This window comes from Echiichthys vipera, assembly GCF_963691815.1.
Source record: "Echiichthys vipera genome assembly, chromosome: 5".
NCBI classification, from domain to species: Eukaryota; Metazoa; Chordata; class Actinopteri; order Perciformes; family Trachinidae; genus Echiichthys; species Echiichthys vipera.
Genome location: NC_139830.1, coordinates 34,673,940 through 34,700,456, shown reverse-complemented (window position 1 = coordinate 34,700,456; position 26,517 = coordinate 34,673,940). Strand labels below are relative to the sequence as shown.

Genomic DNA, 26,517 nt, shown 5'->3' with positions numbered 1-26,517 from the left:
TGCTTTTACTCGTCTTGCTTCATTATCCAAATCTTTTCATGTTTGCTTTGAGGATTTAGTCAAAGACACATGTGGTGTGCGTCCACCCTGCATTAAATATAATGCATCATTTGTTATGTCTGCTGTACAGAAAGAGGTCGAATCTTTCCAGTAAAGTTGCATCAAAGTACACTTTTGAGGACCTAGTTTCTGCACAGCTTTGTCATATAGTGGGTCTGGCCCTGGGGAGTACTTGTAACGTAATGTCACATGTAGATCCCCAGGGGGCATAGTTGTATGCCTTGGTTCTACTCGAGCTTCTGTCATTTTTAAAGAGCTGCTTAGAAACAGCTGCTGGCCCCTCCTCTGGGAGGTCCAATGTCCAGTAATATTGTGGGGCAGAGATCGATTCATACACCATTACAGCATCCACTAAGGGCATTTTTGCCACTTTAAGTCGTCCTGAAGATGTAGGAATTACCCCTAGTTCCAAACATACCAAAGCATCTCTCCCCAGTAAATTATGTGGGCAGTCAGGGGCGATAACCAGTTGTAGATCTACGCCATCTTCAGGAAAATCCTCATGGCACAGATGTACAGGCTAGCTGACGGCGTTTGTTTTGATCGTTCCATTAGCAGATTTTACTCTAATTGTTTGGGACGAAATTTTCAAATGCTTTGCACTTTTTACTACTGTCCTCTCTGCAGCAGTATCACAGAGAAAAACAGTAGGAAAACCATTCATTAGTAATGTTATTTCGGGTCGTATTTTATATTGTATTTTATTCATTCTTTATTATTATTTTTTATTTATGTTACTTCTGATTGTTTTGTACCGCTGCTACGATGACCTTATTTCCCCTCTGGGATAAATAAAGTTATCCATCTATCTATTTATTTGTCTATCTATTTATCTATCTATCTATCTATTAGTTATCTGCAGGTAGTCCTGCAGGCACCTATGTCACATAAAAAGGTAATAGGTTTACCGTTCACATACAAAATTACCTCTGGTTTTATACTATGCATAGAGAGCAGGTCCTGATAATTCAACAGCACTTCCCTGCACTACGACCTTTGGCCCTGCAGCAACCATTGGCTTTGCAGCAGCTCCTTTTTTCTTCACTTTCCTTATCCCTATGTCTCTCCTGTCTTCCTGTCACTGGCCCTGTCTCTTCATCCTCCTTCATATAAACCAGCACCTCTTTTGCTTTAGCTTTCTCTACACTTACAAGTATCTGTCTTTTACTTTTTCTTTTCTCCACAGCCTTCATCCAATACTCCGTATCCTCATACCCTTCTTGTTTCATCTTTTTTGGATTCTTTTTGGTCTTTTTTTTTTTTTTAATTGCATCTTGTAGTGCAGTTATTTTTTGTGTGTTCAGCCGGCCTTCAAATTTTTACTGTTTTATCCCATTGCATCACGTTACTGCGTGATCCAGGACTCAGGGAAATTTATCAAGGACCACAGATAATTCCCACTGTGTCAAGCTTCTACAAAGAACTTATTGTTCCTTGCGGACACAGTCTGGGGGTTCTATCCCAGGAATAAATCTGCGTTTTAGATCCCTAGTCCCTTCACCTAATGTCCTTAATGCAATTTAATCTATTACAGCTAGCAAATAGGCTTTCTGTTTACACCGTTAGGTTTCAGGCCCAAATACTGCTAAACAGACCAAATTCCTTTTCATACAACAATATCATTCACACACACACACACTTTGTAGATCTACAATCATGCACACTTTTTTAGATATCTACTGTGGAGACTCCTGCTCCCTGTTCTCTTTAGTCTCTGACCTTTTGTGATGAATGTCTCCCCTTTCCTGGCTCGGATCTCGTTTGCTGCGTTGAAAGGATGGATGAGGGGTCCGTCTGGCCACGTTGAAAGGTGGTCTTTGTCCAGCGGCAGGTTTTTACGCCAGATTTCACTGTGCACAGTCTTTACAGACGTCCCGTCAGTCACCCTTTTTTCTGCAGTGTTGAGATCCGGCTCGAAGGACCAAAAATGTCAAAATATTTCTGTTGTCTTGACAAAACAACACATGGAGACACATGACATGACCCCTTTCATCAAAGCCAGGGACAAGAGATTTTTTACGTATCGACACGGAGAAGTGAGGAGGTCAACGAGCACTGCCTGGCTTGTCCCTCTGCAAATTCTCTTCTGACGTCCGTTCTCCCTCTGTGTCTTTTTACTAAAGAGTACATGAATAATCATTAGAGTACATGAATAATCATTAACCAGTTACATACAGGTTATATCTTCCACACAAGGTCACAGGTTGTTTTGCTCACACAGTTTTCCTAGGGAGGGGAAGCCTTATCAGCCTTTCCCCGGGCGGGTCAAATATAATTGGTTCAGACATGCAGGCACATTCTTTGCAACAGACACTCTGAAGAAAAACACTTTTGATTATAGGCATGAAAAGAACATTTATGAAGCAAAACACTTTTGATTATATGCATGAAAAGAACACTTCTGATAATATTTCATACATTTCTTTAACACTAACACAGTTGACATTAATTTTTCCACAAGATACAATTCCACGTTCACCATGGAGGTTCAGCTCACACTTACTGCCGCATAGTAAGTTTAAAGATTTTGTTGCGACTCAAATGCCCTCTTACATAGAGTTTAATAACACCCCTGATGTCAGCAGCGGCACTCTATGGGAAGTGCTTAAAGCTACTATAGAAACGGCTTCTACTACTACATTCTGAACACGGCCTCTTAATGACATGCTTAGTGGAGAGACAGCTGCGACAATCCAAACAAAGATTTTTTTAAGCAGGGAGATAAGGCAGGGAGACTTGGCACAGCAGGCCCGCGCAGTTAGTGCTTCCAGCCTGATCCAGCCGCACTTCTGATCAAGTGATTATCAACAAGTCTTTTTCTGGTTTCTACACTGCACTTTATACTTCTGAATGCAGCCCAATCACTGCAGCGAACCCTAATCCTTTAGATTATTTAACATATCCTCAGATTGATAAAAACTCGGTCGACCCATCTCTCTGTTGGAGGTGCATGAAACCCTCAAGTCTACGCAAAACAGAAAATCTCCTGGTCCGGATGGTTTTACAGTTGAGCTCTTTAAGGCATACTCGATGCTATTAACCCCCATCCTTGTGGGAATGTTCAATGACTCCTTTACTGAAGGCAGACTGCCAGTGACCTATAAAGCATTTATTTCATTGCTCCTGAAGAAAGACAGGGATCCTACCTCATGTAGCAGCTACAGACCGGTCTCACTTTTAAACGTAGATTGTAAGATCCTTGCTAAGGTCCTCACCCTCCGCCTCCAAAGTGTGATTTCATCAATGATTTCACGACCAGACAGGCTTCACATTAGGGAGACATCCATTCTTCAATACCGGAAAGGCTGCTCAACATCATATTCTCACCTGGGTCGGACACTCCTGAGGTCGTGGTGGTGCTAGACGCAGAGAAAGCCTACGACTGGGTAGAGTGGGGCTTTCTATTTTTCATTTTGGAGACATGTGGCTTTGATTCTAATTTTATTTCTTGGGCAAAGCTTCTGTATGTAACCCCCTCTGCCTCTGTAAACACTAACGGTGACTGCTCAGAATATTTCCCTCACAAACGTTGGACCCGGCAAGGCTGTCCGCTCTCACCCTTGCTGTTCAACATAGCCATTGAGCCATCTGGCATAGAAACCAAAATGAGTTTGAAGGCATCACTCGTTTTGGTCTTGTTGACTTTTATATTGGCTCTGTATTGGAGTTGCAGATGTCTGCCCACCCTGGGCTCATACTGAGATAACATCTTCCTCCTGCTCTTTGCACTCTACGATTTGCTCACTGCTCCCCATAACTGCCCACAAGGTCTCACCCAATCCGGTTGTCGTCAGTACCATTAAAATTTGGATCCAGTTCAGGAAGCAGTATGGCTTGCAAAGGGCTTCGATCCTTGCCCAAGTTTTGAATAACTTTGCATTTCTCCCTTCCTGCACTGACCCTGCGTTCCGCATATGGTCAGATAAGGGCCTCAAAACACTTAATGACCTGTATGACAAAGGTGTTTTTGCATCCTTTGCATTTATATCGGACAAATACAGCCTGCCTAGTAGTCACTTCTTCCGTCTAAAAATCTGCCCATTACTGCACAATGTGTCGTGGCCTACCATCCTGCTCGCCAGACGTAACATTCTCCTTAATTCAATTTAATTGCCTTTATTGTCATTGTACCAGTACAACGAAATTTACAGTACATCCCTCAAAAGTGCCAAAATAATTTAACATTAAAAGCATCAAATAGAATAGACGCGACCTTTAAAAGACACATTTAAAATGACAAGCTTACACACCAACACGCACACACACACACACACACACACACACACACACACACACACACACATGCCCACACACACACACACTATAGCAGCTTAAGGGGGCAAAACAATACAGACAAAACAGTAGATTGCAGAGACCCTGAGCATCATGTGCCATCATAGGTACAAGTATTTGCGGTGTTCAGCACTGTTATAGTTTTTGAATAAAAACCGTTCTTAAGTCTGTTAGTGTGAGCATTTAGAGACCTGAAACGTCTGTCCTCGGGCGCAATAACTCAAAGTGTTGGTGGCCTGGGTGAGACGAATCCCTTAGAATGTTTTTAGCCCTACTAAGACAGGGAGTTCTTCCAGGGTGGGGAGTGAGCAACCAATGATCTTTTGGGCTGTGTTAACAACCCTTTGGAGGGCTTTCCGGTCGGCCACGGAGGTGGGCTTTGCATTTATGTCAACAACTGCTGGTGCACTGACACTAGGACAATAAACAGTCACTGCTCGCCACATCTGGAGTATGTAACTGTCAAGTGCATGCCCTTTTATCTGCCCCGTGAGTTAAATGTTGTGATGCTAACAGCTGTGTACAAAACATTCATGCCGGAATGTTGTGCGGCCTGCTAGCTCAATAGCTGTATCTCAGCCGCTGCGTCTGAACGCGCCGCCATCTTGCTTCTTTTTTTTTAAACGGAAACATGTTTCTCTACCAACTCATAATAGTTGGATACGTGAAATTTTACAATGTCTAAGGTTAAGGTTGTAATGTAATGTTAAGGTTTTCATAGAGGGGATCTTTGACAGCATTCCACCAGACCTGGGACCCACTGCGCTTATTAGTAATAGTCTTACTTTTACTCCTGATGATCTCATCTCATCTCATCTTCAACCGCTTATCCGGGGTCGGGTCACGGGGGCAGCAGGGGACCCCAAACTTCCCTTTCCCGGGCCACATTAACCAGCTCTAACTGGGGGATCCCAAGGCGTTCCCAGGCCAGTCTGGATATATAATCTCTCCACCTGGTCCTGGGTCTTCCCCGAGGCCTCCTCCCAGCCGTCCCTGGAACACCTCCCTAGGGAGGCGCCCAGGGGGCATACTTACTGGATGCCCGAACCACCTCAACTGGCTCCTTTCAACGCAAAGGAGCAGCGGCTCTACTCCGAGTTCCTCACAGATGGCTGAACTTCTCACCCTATCTCTAAGGGAGACTCCAGCCACCCTCCTGAGAAAACCCATTTCGGCTGCTTGTATCCGCGACCTCGTTCTTTCGGTCATGACCCAGCTTTCATGACCATAGGTGAGGGTAGGAACGAAGATTGACCGGTAGATTGAGAGCTTTGCCTTCCAGCTCAGCTCTCTTTTCGTCACAATGGTGCGGTAGAGCGACTGCAACACCGCCCCCGCTGCTCCAATTCTCCGGCCAAACTCACGCTCCATCGTCCCCTCACTTGTGAATATGATCCAGAGGTACTTGAACTCCTTCACTTGGGGTAACGACTCATTCCCTACCTGGAGTAAGCAATCCACCGGTTTCCTGCTGAGAGCCACGGCCTCAGATTTAGAGTTGCTGATCCTATAATTATTGTTCCTTTATTCTTATATTTTATATTTCCCTGTGTATATATTGTTCATATTTGTTCTATATTTTCTACAATTTATTGTTTCTTTAGATGCTTCTTCTATGTTTGCTATCCACTTTACTGCTGTAAAAAGAAAATTTACCCTTTGTGGGACTAATAAAGGAATATCTTAAGTAGAAATGTTGGGCGGCTGTGGCTTGGTGGAAGAGTGGGTCGTCCTCTGTTCGAGAGATTGGTGGTTCGATCCCCACCTCCCCCGGTCCACATGTCGAAGTGTCCTTGGGCAAGACACTGAACCCCAAATTGCTCCCTGTGCTGCGCATGGGTGTGTAAATGTGGTGTGAATGGTTAGATCAGATTAGATGGTATGTAGATGTCCACTGCCATCCGTGTGAATGTCTGTGTGAATGGGTGAATGTGACAAACACTGTGAAGCGCCTTGAGTAGTCAGATGACTAGAAAGGCGCTATATAAGTACAAGTCCATTTACCATTTACCAAATGTTTTCATTAGTGGGTCATATGATCAATCAACATTGTTTTAACTCATTCTTTGATAGATAGGAACTTAACAGACAATTAACTAGCTGAAAATCTTACGGAATGCAACTTAAAATACTGAGAATGTAATACCTGTGTTCAATCAACTCAAAAATGCAGGTAAGATGTGTTTTGTGTCTTTACAGTATAGAAATAAAATAAATGCTTATTTGCTTGCATTATAAACACAAATACAGACCAACTCCTTATTTCCTATAGCTATACCCTATGGTTGCAGAAAGAACAAATAAATAAATAGCGGAAATAAATACAATACAGTACAATTAACAACAACAAAAGTGACATTTTCTTCAAGTTGAAACTTGAAAAGAAGTTCTGCATGAAGTGTACAGGAGGAGATGCTCATGTTTTATGTCAAAAGAACACTGCAAAACACAGCAGGTGTTATTAAGAAGAGGGAGACCCTGTCTCTTTTGCATTCTGTCATCATCCTGATTCTCTCCCCATCCCCTTAAGTACTGTCATACACAGACTCTTCATCAAAATGGTAGATGACTCGTGACTTAGCACACACACATGAAAGCTGGGGGATTGCTAACATTCTGGCAGTGGCAACCGAGCCCCCCTCAGCATAGATACACAAACACACATTCATTTGCGTGTTGAAGTGTGTGTGCGTGAATGTTTTTTGTCTGATTGCTGTACAAGTGCCAGAGATCAAACTGAAAGTGCTTCTCTCTTCAGGCTAAAATTATGCACCTGCCTCCATATTCATGAAATATTTCAGCCAGTGCATTTCTAACATAGAATGACACCTTTTGTCTGACATGCTACAGATTAATTGGAAACAACCAGTGATCAGCTGTTATAAATAATGATGAGTTGTAATGAACGACAGAATTTGACTACTCCTGATCCTGTTAAATGCTGCCTCCTGACGGTCAAAGACCCAATTTCTTTTTATTTACTAACCTACACATTGCTAACTTGTACATGAGTTAATTGTTTGTTTGCACAAGTCTCTGCAAATGTGCAGAGTTGTTGTATGTTGTGGGTAGAGTATTATTCTTATTTTCCTATTTTCCACCTGGATGGTATTTTGGCAGGTGGTGGCGATGTTCACAGCAGCCATGTTTTTTAGGCCCTGCCACGCTGAGCAGAGGTTCTCCTGTGTGAATTTTTCCTCCACTTTGTTTTTGTATTTTAGCTTGGCTACTTTAATGGCCCGCTTAACTTCTTTGTTGACCTTGATCTTCTCAGATTCTTAACCAGAAAAAGACCCTCTTCTTTTTATTTTTGTTGAGGATATCTTTGAGCTCTTTGGTAACCCATGGTTTATTGTTGGAGAAGATTGTAACAGTGTATTGTAACAGGAATGATGTCTACACAGAATTAGATGTACTGTAAGAGAAGACAGTGTCCACTTGCTCAATTAGGTTGTCTGAGGGGGTTAAAAGATTTAATCCAATCTCAAATACTCAAGACTCAAAATATCCTTGGAGAGCTAGAACGGCATCATTAGTCCACTGTTTGATGTTCTTAGTGACCTTCTTAACCCTCCTTATAATGGGAATGTATGCTGGGATGAGCTGAACAATATTGTGGCCAGCAGAGCCCAGAGGGGGGAGCGCGACAGACCTGTATGCATCAGGGAGTGACCCATAGCATTAAGATGGTCATTATCCCAATTTGTCTTAATAAATCGTTTTTTTGCTTATCTAGATCAACAACTTAACGCTTTTATTTGGCAGAATAAACCAGCCCATATCAAAAAACATATTCTCTAACACCCTAAATCTGCTTCCTGCTCTTTGCACTCTATGATTTGCTCACAGCTCCCCATAATTGCCTATACAGTCTCACCTAATCCGGTCGTCATCAATACCATTAAAATCTGGATCCAGTTCAGGAAGCAGCATGGCTTGCAGAGGGCTTCGACCCTTGCCCCAGTATTTAATCATTTTGCATTTCTCCCTTCCTGCACCGATCCTAAGTTTTGCATATGGTCGGACAAAAGCAGTTCCCACCTTTTCCAAACCGCCCCCCTGAAGCTAAGATTGACCAATTCCTGTCTCTTAATGCACAACACAAACTACTGATATCTGTCATTTATGATAAGATTGCTCTTCTGAGCCCTGTCCCCACTTTATCGCCTAAGATGCATGGGAAAAGGATTTGGGGGTAAACATTACTGGCCTGACATTACCAGGCACGGCCTATTACAGTGGAAGGTGCTTCATACAGACCATTTCACCAATGCTAAACTGACAAAGATATACCCCAGTCACAGTGATGCTTGTAACCGATGTAAGCAGTCCCCAGCCAACCATGCACACATGTTCTGAAAGTGCCCGAAGCTTGCTTAATTTTGGTCCGATATATTTCAAACCCTCAAACAGGCTCTTCACATAAATTTGGAACCCACTCCCCTGACTGCTCTTTTTGGGCTTCCTCCGTCTAAAAATCTGCCCATTACTACACAATGTGTCGTGGCCTTTACCACCCTGCTCGCCAGGCATAACATTCTCCTTAAAATGACACATGTTTCTCCACTGACTCATAATAGTTGGATACATGAAGTTTTACAATTTCTAAGGTTAGAGAAGTTAAGGTTTTCACAGAAGGGATCTTTTAAGCATTCCACAAAACCTGGGACCCACTACTGGCTTTTTGGTTGGTTTGTTTTCCTCCTTCTTGAATTACTTTATAAATTTTGCTATTAGTTTTAGTTTTAGTTTTTTTTCTTATCTCCTGATGTTATATATTGTTTGGTTTCTTGGTTGGTTATCGTCACCATGTCTGACATGGGTTGTTCGGAGGGATGCTGGGATTTGTGCTGTTTTTGTTTTGTTCGTTTTTTTGGTCTCTGTTCTTTTTCACTTTAAAGCAGACACACTGTACGGCTGTAATGATTTTTCTTGTGTACCTGTCTGCAAAATTGAATTTAAAAAATTGGAAAAAAGATATATATATTGTACATATTGTTCTTGTTATTCTTATATTTTATATTACCCTGTGTTTATATTGTTCATATTTTTTCTATATTTTCTACAATTCATTGTTTTATTGTATGTTTGCTATCAACTTTGCTGCTGTAAAAAGGACATTTCCCGTTTGTTGGACTAATAAAGGAATATCTTATCTTAATGCCACAGACACTCAGATATTGTAATACTCAGCAAAAAGGCAAGTAGAAGTGCTTTCATTAGTGGGTCATATGATCAATCACCATTGTTTTAACTCACTCTTTGATAGATAGGAACTCAACAGACAATTGACTAGCCCCCACTCCCCCTCCCCTTTTTTCTTTAATTACTTTATTCACTTTTACTATTAATTACATTTTTTACTCTATTTTGTCTTATTGTACCTTAATTATTTACGCACCGACTCAGTATGCAACAGTTGTACTTTAATTTACCTGTCCACAAAAACTCAATACAGAAGTTTTGAAAAAAAAGAAAAAAAGATTTGTCATGCTGCTGCTGGACTTTATAGTTGTTCTACAGACCTTACAAGTGGCCAGACATTTGTCGAGTTTTCCTTCCTTCTTTAAGAATCCAAACTTCCATACTTAAGCAAACTGAGTCATAAGTTTCTAACAGCGCCATCAACTCGTTCATGGTACATTTTGACCGGACCACGGGTCCACGTAACAATGTTGTCTTTAACGTTAAAATCGGTTTCCGATTTGTAATGGTGAATCTTTACAGCCCTAGTAGATATAATGTCTGAGTGGACATAACAAAACTGGTGCAATAGGTCCAATAGATGGTGCTCTAGCACCATCATCTAACTGTAAAGGAAGGAATATCTTTCTGTTTCTGTATGTAAATCCATGTATGAATGTCCTTCGCATATCACAAGAAACTAATGGGCATACGCTCCAAACTTGCACTGCAATAGTACTAATTCCTAACATTACATTAACAGTTAGTGAGGTCTTCACTTAGCCGATAGGACACTAATAGCAATATTGATACATTGTCTGTTTTCTGACATGAACTCTTCTCTGTAGTAGTGGTCGTTAATATTAACTTGTGCTTTTTGGCTTTCAGGAGAACCCAGTGTGTGGGCCATGAACCTCTGAGGAGACAGGGCTCCTCCACCACCAGCCGCCCCCCTCAGCCTCTCTCTGCACAGGCCATCAAACACATCTGGGTCCGAACGGCCCTCTTCGATAAAGTTCTGGACAAGTTAGTGCAGTACATTGTGGACAACTCCAGGTGATTGTTTTATTCTTCAATCCCGGCATTGCACAGCAGTGACTCACAGCACCCTACTCACAGTCCATTGAAATACCTTTTTAGTGCTCCGTTCTTCTCCTGTATTCTCTCTTTGCGTGTTTTTGTCTGGCTTTGTCTGGCTTACAACCACTGTGTGCTTCAAAAAGCTGTCCGCATTCAGTGTGTCAGCCAGAATGAAATGGTGCACTTCACTGATCAAAGCCTCAAACATGCACTGATACCACCAATATATGAGACATTTGTGAATCACACTTTTAAATGAAGAAAAATCCCCCTTAAAGGCTGAGTAGTATTGTTTGATGTTGTATTATCACCTGGCTGTTAACTCTGGGTTTTCCCTTAAGCACCTTTAAATGACAGAGGAAGACTATGCTATGTACTTTTGCAAAGATACAGTTACTATAGAAAGTCATGATGCCCTTTCGAAATAGTCACTTGTTTTGTTTTACAGACTGAAATGATAATACAAGAACAACAACAACATTCAAGTGAATTTCTTTTTCAAAATTTCTGAAAATTAATAAAAAAACGAAAAACTAGAATAGCAGTGTTGGACAAGTGATGAGTCCCTTTAGAATAACCATTTCATACATTCCCAGGTATAACCAATCCCCTTCCAGATTACACAACAAGTTAATTGGCCTCCATACACCATACCTACAGTGAAGCAATGTGGTGGCAGTATTATGTTGTGGGCTTGTTTTTCTTCAGCAGGGACTGGGCAGTTGGTCAGGATTGAAGGGAAAATGGATGCTGCCAAGTCCACCCAAATTCTTGAGGAAAACCTGCAGCCCTCTTCTAGACACTTTAAAACGGGCAGGTGGTCCACCTTCCTGCATGACAACAATCCCAAACACACCTCCATAAAAACAGCACAGTGGCTAAAGGACAGGAAGGAGAATGTCCTACAGTGGCCTAGTCAGAGCCGTGACCTGAATCCTACAGAACATCTGTGGATAGTGCAGTCCATCGCCACTCACCACAGACTGATGGCTGTAATCAAAGCAAAAGGTTCCTCCACAAAGTATTACATCTGGGGACTCATCACTTTTACAACCCTGCTATTCTAGATTTTAATTTTTTATTAATTTTCAGAAATTTTGAAAAAAAACTATTTCACTAGAATGTTGAAAGGCAAAATGTCTAAACCATGGTGTTATGTATAATCATTTCAGGCTGTAAAACAAAAAAAACAAAAAATTTAATGGATGATTCATTTATATTCTGTAGTCATATTCTGGTGCTTTTTTTTGTCTCATGATGAACAGTTAAAAGTAACAATACAAAGCAGAAATGACAACTGTAGATAAGCTGTACCCAAAACAATTCTTTGAAAAAAGGCAACAGTTAACTTTAAATGTCCTACTATCATCTCATTTCCACCTTATCTCTATAATAAGTCATTATTTATGCTGTTAGTGTGTCTCTTCTGTTTGTTTTAAATCTCATGTTTAACTCAGAGTGCAGCCATGTACCATGAGTTACCATGTTGATTTACTACTCTTGCTTCATGATACAGGTCCCTGGATGCAATGTAGCCATTAGTTTTGAGTCAGGGATGCTTGTTATGATACTGAACATCTGTCATCCAGAGTTGAATTATACCAACTCCAAGCTCTGGAAAGAAGCACATTCTGCCCTCTGATTTTTTTTTTTATAGATTCATCTTCGGTTCTTTTATTTCCTTTTTACTTGAGCATCTGAAGAGTGACGGGAAAGGGGAGAGAGAGAGAGCAAGGGGCGCGTGTGGGGTGAGCCTATATAGGTAGCACACTCTACCTAGTGAGCTATGGTGGAAAGGATTTTATTCCTAAGTCAAGTCCCCACTGAAGACATCTGATGATGTCTTCCTTTGATTCCCTTTTTTCTGTGTTTATCTCTGCAGTAAATACTATGAGAGGGAAGCTCTAATGCATGACTCGGTCTTTGGGCCCATCTTGGCAGCCCTACTGGGTGAGTATATCACACTGTGCTTTAACTGCCAAAATCACCAGAGGCTCATGATAAAAGTACAAAACCACAGAATTCACAAAAATATTAACAAATATTCCTGTATTCATGTGCATTCAACTATTAGGTAAACTAGAGACCATTGTGTGATGGGATCACATCAAACACGACAACAAATTGGGCCATGGGCGTAGTGGTGGAGCAATGGACCCCTTCCTACTTTCTACCCCTTTACTCCCGGCCCCCTTGCTCACAATACATCCACCTTCGCCTTGATTTTGATCTCAACTGCACACCTGAGATACAGACAGAGAGACATATGGTAGGGAGATCTGTATTAACCAATTTTGCCATAGCCTCGATTACATAATGTAGAATTGTAAAAGCTACAATACAATGGTGTCCTGATTCCTGCATTGTTGCCCTATGAAAACAAATCACGTGAGACACATTGTGTGTGAGGTGAAATCTCCTCTCTGCAGTCACGTAAGAAGTGTGTGCCAACTGTCGAAAAGGGAACTCACATTCCAGCCTTGTATCTATCAAAAAGCACCATAACTTGGCAGCATGTGAGCATTTTGGATATCTACAAAATGAGCAGGGAGTTGTTGAGGAAGAATAATTTCCAATTTGTGTGCCGTCTAAATATGACTGCAAAGGGTCTAACACTTTGAATATGCTTCAACATGTTGGAAATAGTCATCTACCCCTCTATGCTCAAGTAAAGGTGAAAAAAACAAAAAACTTAACTAGTGAATGTAACGTTACTAAACTAGACCAAACCAGTTTAATCTGTAGTTCACAACGTGTTTCTGCTGATTCTGTCTGGATCTTGTGGGGATATGTAGTAGTTATCTGGATGTAACTTTGGTTCTCTGAGTATATGCTGAACCTGCTGAAGTATAGTGACATGTCTTCATTCAGTTCAATTAAATTTTATTTCCAGTGCCAGATCATAACAAAAGTTATCTCAGGACACTTTACAGAGTAGGTATAGACCACACTCTATTCAATTCAATTTTCAATTCAATTTTATTTATAGTGCCAAATCATAACAAACGTTATCTCAGGACACTTTACAGATTAAGTAAAGACCACACTCTATGACTTATTTATGATTTACATAGAAACAACCCATTCCCAGATGAGTACACAGTGGCAACAAAAACCTTCCCTATAACAGGTAGGAACGTCGGACAGACCCAGCTCTATGGAGTACGACCATCTGTCTTGACCAGTTGGGGATAAAGAAAAGGAGAGAACAGCTGTGATTCAGTAAGACATATTACTGATGGTGTTTTTATGGCTACAAATTTCATAATTTATAAGACTAATGATAATATATATGTATATATAATAGTGATAATAGCAGCAGGAAGCGTCATGCAGGACCACGGCAGCAGGCACCACCACGATCAGCAGAGACCTACGAGACGACAAAGCAACTCCGGGAAGAAGTTGAATTAGTAACATACATTAATGAGACATGAATGATAAAGGTAGAGAGGATAGAAGCTCAGAGTATTAGGAACAGTATTACCCCCGAGCAAATTAGGCCGATAGCAGTATAATTAAGCATAACAAAATCAGCTTAGGTACATGCAGGCTCTAAGGGCGCACTCACACTGTCCAGTGCCTGTGCTTTAGGGTACTTGTCCCCCCCTCCCTCTTCCCCCGCGCCCCAGGCCCGTTTGTACTCACACTACCTGGGCCTTGCGCGAATGCTTCTTGCCTGCCTATACGTCATCACGCCGTAACACGTCACACGCATTGATTGACATCATCGCGATGCGTTGCTTTGTTTACAAATCTTTCCATAGACCTCAGAGTTTTTGTGCGTCTTGTACAACTGTTTTTGAATATTTTCAACCGACCAAATCCGCAGTAAACACTCCACCTCCGCATCACACCAACGTGAACCTTTCGCCGCCATTGTTTTAAATGTCCGAGCATGGTCCGTCCTTCTTTTTTTCTGTGTCCGAACAGGCGCACATAAAATGATGTCAGAACCGCCGAAGGCCTCGTGCTCGTACATGTGCGCACGCTCATGCTCGTACATGTGCAAACGTGCTTTACAAAAGCCCACCTCTCCCAAATAGGCTGTGACCGGCACTCACACTGGTCAAACGAACTTGACTTAAGCCGTGAAGCGTGCTTGGGCACGGTACGGATGGACAGTGTGAGTGCGCCCTAAGAGAAATTGAATGCAGAGAGAGAGAAATTTTAAGTTTACTCTTAAATATGGGGACGGTGTCTGCCTCCCGAACAACACTTGGGAGTTGGTTCCAGAGGAGAGGAGCTTGGTAGCTGAAGGCTCTGCCTCTCATTCTACTTTTGGAGACTCGAGGAACGACAAGTAGCCCTGCATTCTCAGAGCACAGCTATCTAGTCGGGTAATGCGGTACTATGAGCTTTTTAAGATACCATGGAGCCTGAGCAATAAGAGCTTTGCAGGTAAGGAGAAGAATTTTAAATAATATTTATAGATTTTATAGGTAGCCAGTGCAAAGAAGCTAATACAGGAGAAATATGTTCTCTTTGATTTGTTTTAGTCAGTACACGACCTGCAGCATTTTGGACCAATTGGAGACATATTGGAGCAGCATGATAATAAGGAGTTGTAATAGTCAAGCCTAGAAGTAACAAATGCATGGACTAGTTTGTCTGCATCTGCAACACAATGTTCCTAATTTTCGCAATAGTATGCAGGTAAAAATATGCAGTCCTTGTCGTTGAATTGTCAAGAATGTGACATATCCAGATCAAAAATAACACCCAGATTCCTAACTGTGGTGCTGGAGGACAAAACAACACCACCATGAGTAACAATATATCTAGATATTGAGTTTCCGAGGCCTTCGGGGCCAAGTAGAATAACTTTAGTTTTATCTGAGTATATCATCAGAAAATTGCAGGTCATCCAGCTTTTTATTTTCTCAATGCACATTTGAAGTTTAGCTAACTGATCGGTTCCTTCTGGTTTGATCGACACATATAATTGGGTATCATCAGCATAACAATGAAAATTTATGGAGTGCTTCCTTATAATATTTCCTAAGGGAAGCATCTATAAGGTGAATAGAATCGGTCCAAGGACAGAACCCTGTTTGACTCTGTGACTGACTTTAGTGTGCATGGAGGATTTGTCATTAACATGTACAAACTGAGATCAATCTGATAAATAAGACTTAAACCAACTTAATGCAGTTCCTTTAATGCCAATTAGATGCTCAAGTCTCGGTAACAGGATGCGACGGTCAGTAGTGTCGAAGGCAGCACTAAGATCTAGTAAAACAAGTACAGAGACAAGTCCTTTGTCTGAAGCTAGTAGAACGTCATCAGTAATTTTTTGCCAGTGCTGTATCAGTGCTATGATTCATTCTAAATCCTGACTGGAAGTCCTCATATAACTTATTATTATGTAAAAAGTCACACAGCTAGTAGGGTAATTAAAACCCAGAACTTCAGGATGAAGGACCCTTTTATCCTAAATCAACGTCAAATCTGACCGCAATTCCTAACAGAGGTCACTCTGTCATTCAGGGTGACCCACCTTTTTGACAGTTCTTAGGTGACCTAAAAAGAAAGGGGGTTGCAAAAAAGCTTTACCTGTCAACCACACTTGAAGATGAGCTTGAACACAAAGCACTTCTGGATAAAGGGGCAGATGTCACCCTAATGTCCTCTTTGCTATTCAACAAACTACAGGGAATGGTGCGTCAATCCAACAGAAACTTGACCCTACAACCCTGCTCACTGGAGATTCAGCAGTACTCATCCACAGGTGGAACTGTGACCGCAAAAGCGGCAATTCACTTCACCATCGGGCTTATGAGCCTCATCCATCCAGTGTACGTGTCTCATCTAGTGTCCATCCCTCTTCTAATCGGTTAGGACCTCCTTAACCGCTTCGAACCACTGCTTGATTACAAGCGTTTGGAACTCTGGGCACAGGTGAGGAGGCCTCTTTCCTTGATGCTGTAAACTGATCGCAATGGCAATTCGACGCTGAGTCTTTTCCCTGCCCTCCCAACCCACTGGTCTGTGCGGTCACTCGGGCCCAGGCAGCGACTCCTACACCCGCTACGGCGCCGGCGGCTGTTCCTCTTGCGCCCGAGTTCACTGATCCTGATCTTGTGTCCCTTCAATCCCTTGACCCGGCTATAAGCCAGATGCTTCTGACTGTGACTGATGCTTCCGCCGAGGACCTTAACACGATTCCAGTTTTGCGGCACCTCTACCATGCGTGACCTTCTCTGCGCGTTGTCATGGGGCTACTCGTTCACGACTCCAAGGACCTCACTTCCTCTGCTTTCGTGGCTCCTAGTAGCCTCAGGGGGGTGATGCTAATGCACGCCCATGACTCCCCATGCGCAGGCCATAAAAGAACCAAAGCAAGACGCCAAGCGCTCCAACAGGTCGCCTATGGGTACTACATCTTTGCTCAACTGAACAGAAAGGACAACCAGGGAGCCAGGAAACTTACTTGCAAGCTTCTCCCTCACTGGGCTGGTCTTTATGTAATCACAGACAAACTCTCTGCCGTGGTTTACCAGATCAAGGTTAGCAGAGGTCAGAAAGAGCCAACGTTTAAATTGGTACATAGAAACCAGATTAGACCACAAAAAAACCCCATGGGACTTGTAGGGGAAGCCAGCGTCTCTATTTAGGTCATAAAAAGGGATAGAAACACCTAAAGCACCGAAGGTGCCAAGAGTGAGTAGGAAAAGCGCAAATCTCAGAGTTTTTTTTTTTTTGTTGTGTTGTTTGCAAATTCAAAGAAAATTAATTGTAGGTTCATCTCAAAGCCACCCAATTGAAGTACTGGACACTTCAGGGGGGTAGCCTACTAAATTGGATATCTAATCAGGTATATTCTTCTCGCCAAGATGACCTGGCTGCTGACACTCCTGACGGTGGCGGCTGTCGTGGGCTCCCTTTTTGGATTGGGACTCTCCTCAGTCAACGCTGTCAGCCTGTCCACGGTTAAACTTCAAATGGGTGAATTACAGGCAGAAATTCCAGACCTCAGAGCACAGGTTAACCGACAACAGCGCGAGTTACAAGTGGTGAACACTCACAGCGAGGCCCCGAACAAGACCATCCTTGCTGTAAACTCTCTCCTGTCAGTTGTTTCGGTTGATTATGCTCACATTCAACTAGTTACCCTGCTGATGAACGACATGCTTAGAGACATAGGATCGTCAGTGGATAGCTTAGCGATGGGTAAGATTCCCCCATACCTCATTCCCCTTTCTCTGGTGCAGAACATTCTGGCAACCACCACTAGGGACGTAGTCACCCCTCTTCAGGCCCATTTAGCATATTTGCTAGGTAGGACTGCTCCCATTTATGCCGATCCAGAACAGAGAGAGATAGGGTTCATCATGAACCTCCCTATCATTGCTGCTGAAAACATTTACAGATTGAAGGGAGTGATGAGTCACATGAGATTAATTTTGCCCAGACCACATCCGCCTTCTAGCAGATTGCGAATAACTGAAGAAATCAGTCTAGAGATAGCTAGGTTTCATTATTAACGGTATGCCTCTATCTTTCCTTATACCCTTTTCCAGTTACAAAATTAACACCAACGTTTGACCATGAGCTATGCCATAACCATTTTTGCCTCCTCAACAACAACGGGCAGAACTCTCCATCGATGACCAGCGGAGCCCTTCCACGAGGACCTGCAGGACCTTTCGAGCCAAAGGTTCCAAGTCCTTTACTCCGCAACAGGGGGAATTGTAGGACCTGATGGGAAGTGCTCCATGTGACCATGTGATTCCTCTGTGTCAGCTTTGTCTGCTCAGCGTCACAGGAAGGGAGCGGGAGATAAGACGTTTTTATACTTGTTTCAATATGAGATAAGGTGTGTTTTACAACCTCAAACCCTCCTAGGGTAATTAAAACCCAGAACTTCAGGATGAAGGACCCTTTTATCCTAAATCAACGTCAAATCTGACCGCAATACCAACTGGAGGATTGGTCTCTGTTTTGGAGACAGAGGGACTTTCAGTGATAAGGACTTAACACAGGATTTAGTTTGAAAGTTTGAAAAACAGTTAGAAGTTCGATGTTTGATCGCGACTGGCTGTTCAAAGACATTCTTGCAAATGTGTATCAGTATATGCATTATTTGTATCTTGTTGTGATTATGTTTATGTGGTTTCAGAAGTGCAAACTCTCTGTCTAATTCTTGAAATATTTTGTGTTTTAATAATAGGCCAGTCACTCAGTATCTGTATCTGTTAAAACTGTCTGCCTAAAGATTTTGGTTAAATTGGAAATCTTCCCTGTTAGAATTCCGGCATATAAAGCAGTTAATTCGCTGAGAACTAGAGGAGTGGGTTAGGCCAAGACCCCCCCCCCCCTTTCTTCCATAGATAAGGAAGGGACTGCTGTCTCTAACTCTCTTCGCACTTACTTTTTACTTCACTCTTTACTGCATCTCTTTCAACTCTCCCCTCTTCTTCCCCTCTTCTGCGCTTTCTGCGTTTTGTTTCTTTTGTTTCTTTTGTTCAACTTCATTAACCCAAAGTTAGCAAGAGACGTTATATTTTGTTTTCTTACTAAATCATTTTCGTTTATCAATCTATTTTTATCGCGCGACTTTCTACGTTTTCTACGTCACGTTTTTATCTTTTATAAGTATAGTAAAACCCCTCGTGCTGTCTTTGCCTTTTTGTCTGGCCGGCAAATTGCATCAAACTCTAGTTCAGAACCAGTCAGAATTTTTGTCAACCCATAAACAACCTCCAGAGGCAAGCTACCTGAAGAGCTGAATCCAAGCCGGGACGAGAGCAGACAAGCCCGCCGATCCAACTGCGCAGCTGACCCAGTCTACAGACCAGAACTCAGGTCCGTCAAACACCGGGACTAGGACTTACAAAAGCTGCATCGGCACTGTAAGACGCCAGGACAACTGTAATATCAACGGCAAAGTAAGGTTAGCCTTTTAATACAACTCCTGGTTGAAACGTGGTGTTAATTAAAGTCTGATCCGAGTTCTGTTGGCCGGCTAAATAGAGCCAGTTTAAGTCCGCCAGTAATATTATAAACCAACCCCGTAGGTCTTAATCACTCTGGTCTTAAACTTTTTTATATCCACGTTTAACCCTTTTTCACTCATCTATTCAGTGTTGCACTATCCTGTATTCTCCTTGCTAGGTAGTCAAATGAATGTTTATAACTTTACGTCGGTGTGAGAGTCTTCCCTTCTGTGCAGAGTTGATGGTCACTGATAAGGCTGTGGAGATGAGACTGTTAAATTTAAACAATCAATTACTTTAAATTACTAACAGGTATTAAACCTTCCCCAAAGTTTAATAAACATCCTGTCTTAATTTGGTGTGGTGCCCTACTTCGAGGTAAATTAAATCCTAAATTTTAACGAGTTGAGTTAATTCATAATTAATTCGGCTACTAATATATTCTAGCCATAATACGTGTAGGCTTACTCTCCTACATAACTATTGCAGAGTCATCAGAAAACTTCTGTAGGTGGCAGGACTCAATTTTGAAGTCTAAGGTGAAGAGGGTTAATAGAAAGGGAGCGAGGATAGTCCCCTGTGGGGTCCCAGTGTTGCTGACCACCCTGTCAGACACACAGTTCTGTAGGCGTACATACTATGGTCTGCCCATCAGATAATCCACATTCCAGGAAACGATGGGGGCCTCCATTTGCATCGCAGCCATCTTCTCATCCAGTAGAGCCGGATGGATGCACTGGAGAAGTCAAAGAATATGACTCTCACAGTGCTGGCAGGCTTGTCCAGATGACTGTATACTCTGTTCAGCAGGTAGGTGATGCAGTCCTCAACTCCCAGACGGGGCCCGTAAGTGAACTGTAGTGGATCAGTGAAGGGCCTGACCATAGGCCTTAGCTGCTCCAGGACGAGATTCGCCATGGTCTTCATGATGTGGAACGTCAGGGTCACCGGTCTGTAGTCCTGAGGGCCACTAGGACGCGGCGTTTTTGGCACAGGCACGAGGCAGGAAGTCTTTCTCAGCACAGGAACCCTCTGGCAGGTGCAGGCTCAGGCTAAAGACTTGACTCAGTACTCCACACAGATGTGGGGCACAGGCTTTAGGCACCCTGGGAAATACGCCATCGGGGCCTACAGCTTTGCCAGGGTGGAGTCTTGTCAGCTGTCTTCTCACCAGGTCAGGCGTGAAGGACACTCTAGAGGTGTCCGTTGGTGGAGGGCTGAGGTCGTCAGGTTGTGGAGGACATGATGCAGAGCACTGCGGAGGGGTGGAATAGGTAGGTGTGAAGTGAGGTGGTGAGGGGCAGTCAAGTGATCTGTAAGGAGGAGGAGTAGGGGACGTAAAGTGGCGGTAAGAGTGTCATTTAAGGGCAGCCAGCAGAAGAGTCACGTGGGGGATGGGCCGCAGTATCAAACCTATTGAAAAATAGGTTCAGTTCATTGGCCAGGTCCACACATTCCTCCACTTCTGTGCTACCAGTCTTCTGATGGTTCCCAGGCCACTCCACACATCCCTCATGTTGATAAACTGGAGATTATTCAACAGCTTTCTCATATCATTGTCTTTAGCCTCCCTGATTTGAGTACTCCCTGCACTCTCCTCACATCATCATGGTTGTATGCATCTAGAGTCCTCTCCTCTCTGGTAGGACAGCTCACATACTTTTCCTCTCTGGTAGGCAGCTCAGAACTCTATCCAAGGTGACGTGGTTAAAGTCTCCCGACATGATGATGAGGGCACTGGGGTGTTGAGTCTAGAGTTTGTAGATGGTGGTGTGTATGATGCTGCAGGCAGAGGGAGGGGTGTACAGAACATCTCATCTCATCATCTCATCTTCAACCGCTTATCCGGGGTCGGGTCGCGGTGGCAGCAGCTTTAGCAGGGGACCCCAAACTGCCCTTTCCCGGGCCACATTAACCAGCTCTAACTGGGGGATCCCGAGGCGTTCCCAGGCTAGTGTGGCGATATAATCTCTCCACCTAGTCCTGGGTCTTCCCAGCTGGATGTGCCTGGAACACCTACCTAGGAAGGCGCCCAGGGGGCATCCTTACTAGATGCCCGAACCACCTCAACTGGCTCCCTTCAACGCAAAGGAGCCGTGGCTCTACTCCGAGTTCCTCACGGATGGCTGAACTTCTCACCCTATCTCTAAGGGAGACTCAAGCCACCCTCCGCTTGTATCCGCTACCTCGTTCTTTCGGTCATGACCCAGCTTTCATGACCATAGGTGAGGGTAGGAACGAAGATTGACGGGTAAATCGAGAGCTTTGCCACCGGCAAACAGTGCGGTAGAGCGACTGCAACACCGCCCCCGCTGCTCCAATTCCCCGGCCAAACTCACACTCCATCGTCCCCTCACTCGTGAACATGATCCCGAGGTACTTGAACTCCTTCACTTGGGGTAAGGACTCATTCCTTACCTGGAGAAAGCAATCCACTGGTTTCCTGCTGAGAGCCATGGCATCAGATTTAGAGGTGCTGATCCTCATCCCAGCCGTTTCACACTCGGCTGCGAACCGATCCAGTGAGTGCTGAAGGTCACTGACCTACGATGCCATCAGGACCACATCATCTGCAAAAAGCAGAGACGAGATCCTCAGCCCACCGAACTACAACCCCTCCCCACTGTGACTACGCCTCGATATCCTGTCCATGAAAATCACAAACAGGAGACAAACACAGCCTGGTGACAAAGCGCACCCCTGGCGGAGGCCAACCCCCACTGGTAACGAATCCGACTTACTGCTGAGGATCCGGACACAGCTCTCGCTTTGGGTGTAAAGAGATTGGATGGCCCACAGAAGTGACCCCCTCACCCCATACTCCGGTAGCACCTCACACAGTATCTCCCGAGGGACCCGGTCATATGCCTTCTCCAGATCCACAAAGCACATGTAGACTGAACAAAGGTGAATAAAATCATAACAACAAGACTGAGTTCAGTCTGCAATTTTTTTAATGGGACAGACTGAAATTATAATAAGGTGTTTCAGGAAAAAGCCTACCCAAACAAGGTTGTGAGAAAATCGACCAAAAATAAGTAAATAAATAAAATAAATAAATACATACACACACACACTCACACATATGTACACATACATACACATGCATGCATACATACATATTCACACATACATACACACATATACAAACATGTATACATATATAATAGTAATAATAATAAAAAATAATTTAATTCATAAATTAATAACAATAAAAATAGTAGTAGTAACATAATTCTAATAGCAACAATAACAACTCTCTTTAAAAAATAGGATAGGAAAGGAAAAAAACATAGAAATACGACAAGCATTTATAAGTCCCGATTAAGTCAAGACTTAAGGAAAAGGGCACCAAAGAATCGGCAACAGAAAGTATCCCTCAATGAGAGTCGAGTCTTTACTACAAAAAGCGGTTGATTACAGATTCTGCTTTGCGACAGTTCTGCCACGGTTTCTAGATTCTTTACGACAGATTGCGCTTTGCAACAATTCAACAGCAATTAATGCAAACAAAGCTGCTGTCTAAATGTTCCACAGTCAGTGTCAAAAGAAAGTTAATGTGCCTGTGTAAGCAGTGGCGAATTAAGGTGGTCATGGGCCCCTAGGCTACTGATTTTTTTGCCCTTTTGCTTTTCTGGCAGAGAAGTCTTTAATGAGGCTGGTAAAATCCAGTCTGCGCAAAATGTCACGTTCGATTAGAGACAGGTCATTCAGTCTGTTCTGGCCCATCGTGGATCTCAGTCTGTTTTTAACTAGTCCCAGTTTGGAAAAAGAACGCTCCCCGCTGGCGTTGGTTCCAGGCAAAGTCATGAATAATCGGAGGGCAATATCAACATTTGGAAACAATGACTGTAGTTTCCTTCCTCTTGTAAATTGCAACAGTGACCTTGCTGAGGTGTCCTCGTTTTTTTTTTAATGAATTCCCCGAATTGTTTCATTTCGTCCACAAAATCTTCATCCAGATCACCTGCATATTTCTTCTGCAGATTAGCCGCTCCTGTACAAAGATTGTGTATGGAGATGGATGGAATGTTGTTCTAGGAGGGTAAGCCTACTTTTATTATGGCTAGAATATATTAGTCGCTGAATTAATTATGAATTAACTCGACTTGTTAAAATTTAGGATTCATTTTACCTCAAAGTAGGGCACCACACCAAATTAAGACAGGATGTTTATTAAACTTTGGTGAAGATTTAATACCTGTTAGTGATTTAAAGTAATTGATTGTTAAATGTTATCAGTCTCGTCTTGAACGCGTTAATTCATACCACAGCCTTTATCAGTGACCAAACTTTCTGTACAGAACGGAAGACTCTCACAACGACGTAAAGTTATAAACATTTATTTGACTACCTTACAAGGAGAATACAGGATAGTGCATACTGAATAGACAAGTGAAAAGGGTTAAATGTGGATATAAAAAGCTTAAGACCAGAGTGATTCAGACCTACGGGGCTGGTTTATAATATTACTGGCGGACTGAAACTGGTTCTAATTAGCCGTCCAACAGAACTCAGATCAGAATTTAACTGTCACCAACGTTTAAATAAGAGTTGCATTAAAAAGCCAACCTTACTTTGCCGTTGATATTACAGTTGCCCTGGCGTCTTACAGTACCGATGCAGGTTCGTCGGTCTGCGTCCCGGTGTTTGACGGACCTTAGTTCTGTTTTTTTAATTACCCTAGGAGGGTTTGAGGTTGTAAAACACACCTTTTCTCCTATTGAAACAAGTATAAAAATGTCTTATCTACTGCTCCCTTCCTGTGACGCTGAGCAGAACAACCAGCTTAAACAGCACCTCCTTTTGAGGTCCTACAATTCCCCCCTGTTGTCGAGCAAAGGACTTGGAACCTTTGGCTCGAGAAGTCGTGAAGGGCCTCGTGGAAGAGCTCCACTGGTCATCGATGGGGAGTGCTGCCAATCGTCGTTGAAGAGGCAAAAATGGTTATGGCACAGCTCATGGTTAAACGTTGGTGTTAATTTGTAAAGGTAAAAGGGAATAAGGAAAGATAGGGGCATACCGTTAATAAAGAAACCCAGCTATCTCTAGACTGATTTCTACGGTTATTCGCAATCTGCTAGAAGGCGGATGGGGGCTGGACAAAAATAATCTCCTGTGACTCATCACTCCCTGTTCTGGATTGACATAAATGGGAACGGCGCTACCTAGCGAGTATGCTAAGAGGGCCTGAAGAGGGGTGAATGCGTCCCTAGTGGTGGTTGCCAGAATTTTCTGCACCAGAGAAAGGGAAATGAGGTATGGGGGAATCTTACCCATCGCTAGGCTATCAACTGACAATCCTATGTCTCTAAGCATGTCGTTCATCAGCAGGGTAACTAGTTGAATGTGAGCATAATCAACCGAAACAACTGACAGGAGAGAGTTTACGGCACGGATGGTCTTGTTCAGGGCCTCGCTGTGAGTGTTCACCACTTGTAACTCGCACTGTTGTCGGTTAACCTGTTCTCTGAGGTCTGTAATTTCGGCCTGTAATTCACCCATTTGGCGTTTTACTGTGGACAGGCTGACAGCATTGACTGAGGAGAGTCCCAATCCAAAAAGCGAGCCCACGACAACAGCCACCGTCAGGAGTGTCAGCAGCCAGGTCATCTTGGCGAGAAGAATACACCTGATTAGATATACAATTTAGTCTGTCGGCTACCCCACTAAAGTGTCCAGCACTTCCATTGGGTGGCTTTGAGATGAACCTTCAATCAATTTCCTATTAATTTGCAAACAACGCAACAAAAACAAAAATTAATAATAATTCTGAGATTTTCTTTTTTTTTTTCTACTCGCTATTGGCACCTTTGGTGCTTTAGGTGTTTTTATCCCTTTTTATGACCTAAATAGAGGCGTTGGCGTCCCCTACAAGTCCCATGGGGTTTTTGTGTGGTCTTATCTGGTTTCTATGTACCCATTTAAACCTTGGCTCTTTCTGACCTCTGCTAACCTTGATCTGGTAAACCACGGCAGAGAGTTTGTCTGTGATTACATAAGGACCAGCCCAGTGAGGGAGAAGCTTGCGAGTAAGTTTCCTGGCTCCCTGGTTGTCATTTCTGTTCAGTTGAGCAAAGATGTAGTACCCATAGGCGACCTGTTGGAGCGCTTGGCGTCTTGCTTTGGTTCTTTTATGGCCTGCGCAAGGGGAGTCATGGGCGTGCATTAGCATCACCCCCCTGAGGCTGCTAGGAGCCACGAAAGCAGAGGAAGTGAGGTCCTTGGAGTCGTGAACGCGTAGTCCCATGACGACGCGCAGAGACGGCCATGCATGGTACAGGTTACGCGTTAAGGTCCTCGGCGGAGACGCTGTGGGTGGAAGCATCAGTCAGAAGCATCCGGCTAATAGCCGGGTCAAGGGATTGAAGGGACACAAGGTCAGGATCGGTGAACTTGGGCGCAACAGGAGCAGCCGCCGGCGCCGTAGCGGGGGTAGCAGCCGCTGCCTGGGCCCGATTGACCGCACAGACCAGTGGGTTGGGAGGGCAGGGAAAAGACTCAGCATCGAATTGCCATTGCGAGCCGTTCACAGCGCCCTGAGAAGGGGTCAAGGAAAGAGGCCTCCTCACCTGTGCCCAGTGTTCCAAACGCTTGTAATCAAGCAGTGGCTCAAAGCGGTTAAGGAGGTCCTGACCGATTAGAAGAGGATGAGGCTCGAAGGCCCGATGGTGAAGTGAATTGCCGCTTTTGCGGTCACAGTTTCGCCTGTAGTAGAGTACGATTGAATCTCCAGCGAGCAGGGTTGTAGGGTCAAGTTTCTGTTGGATTGACGCACCTTTCCCTGTAGTTTGTTGAAAAGCGTAGAGGACATTAGGGTGACATCTGCCCCTGTGTCCAGAAGTGCTTTGTGTTCAAGCTCATTTGCAAGTGTGGTGGACAGGTAAAGCTTTTTTGCAACCCCCTTTCTTTTCAGGTCACCTAAGAACTGTCGATAAGGTGGGTCACCCTGAATGACAGA

At 43.4% G+C, this 26,517-nt stretch overlaps 1 protein-coding gene across 1 annotated transcript in view; it reads left to right on the top strand.

The window, feature by feature from the left end:
- Positions 1–26,517, top strand: part of sgsm2 (small G protein signaling modulator 2) — a 230,214-nt gene that overhangs the window by 137,033 nt on the left and 66,664 nt on the right. Inside the window, exons 4-5 of the mRNA XM_083914451.1 lie at positions 10,426–10,593; positions 12,500–12,567. Of these exons, the coding sequence (XP_083770577.1) occupies positions 10,426–10,593; positions 12,500–12,567 (236 nt within the window). The remainder of the gene's footprint in view (positions 1–10,425; positions 10,594–12,499; positions 12,568–26,517) is intronic.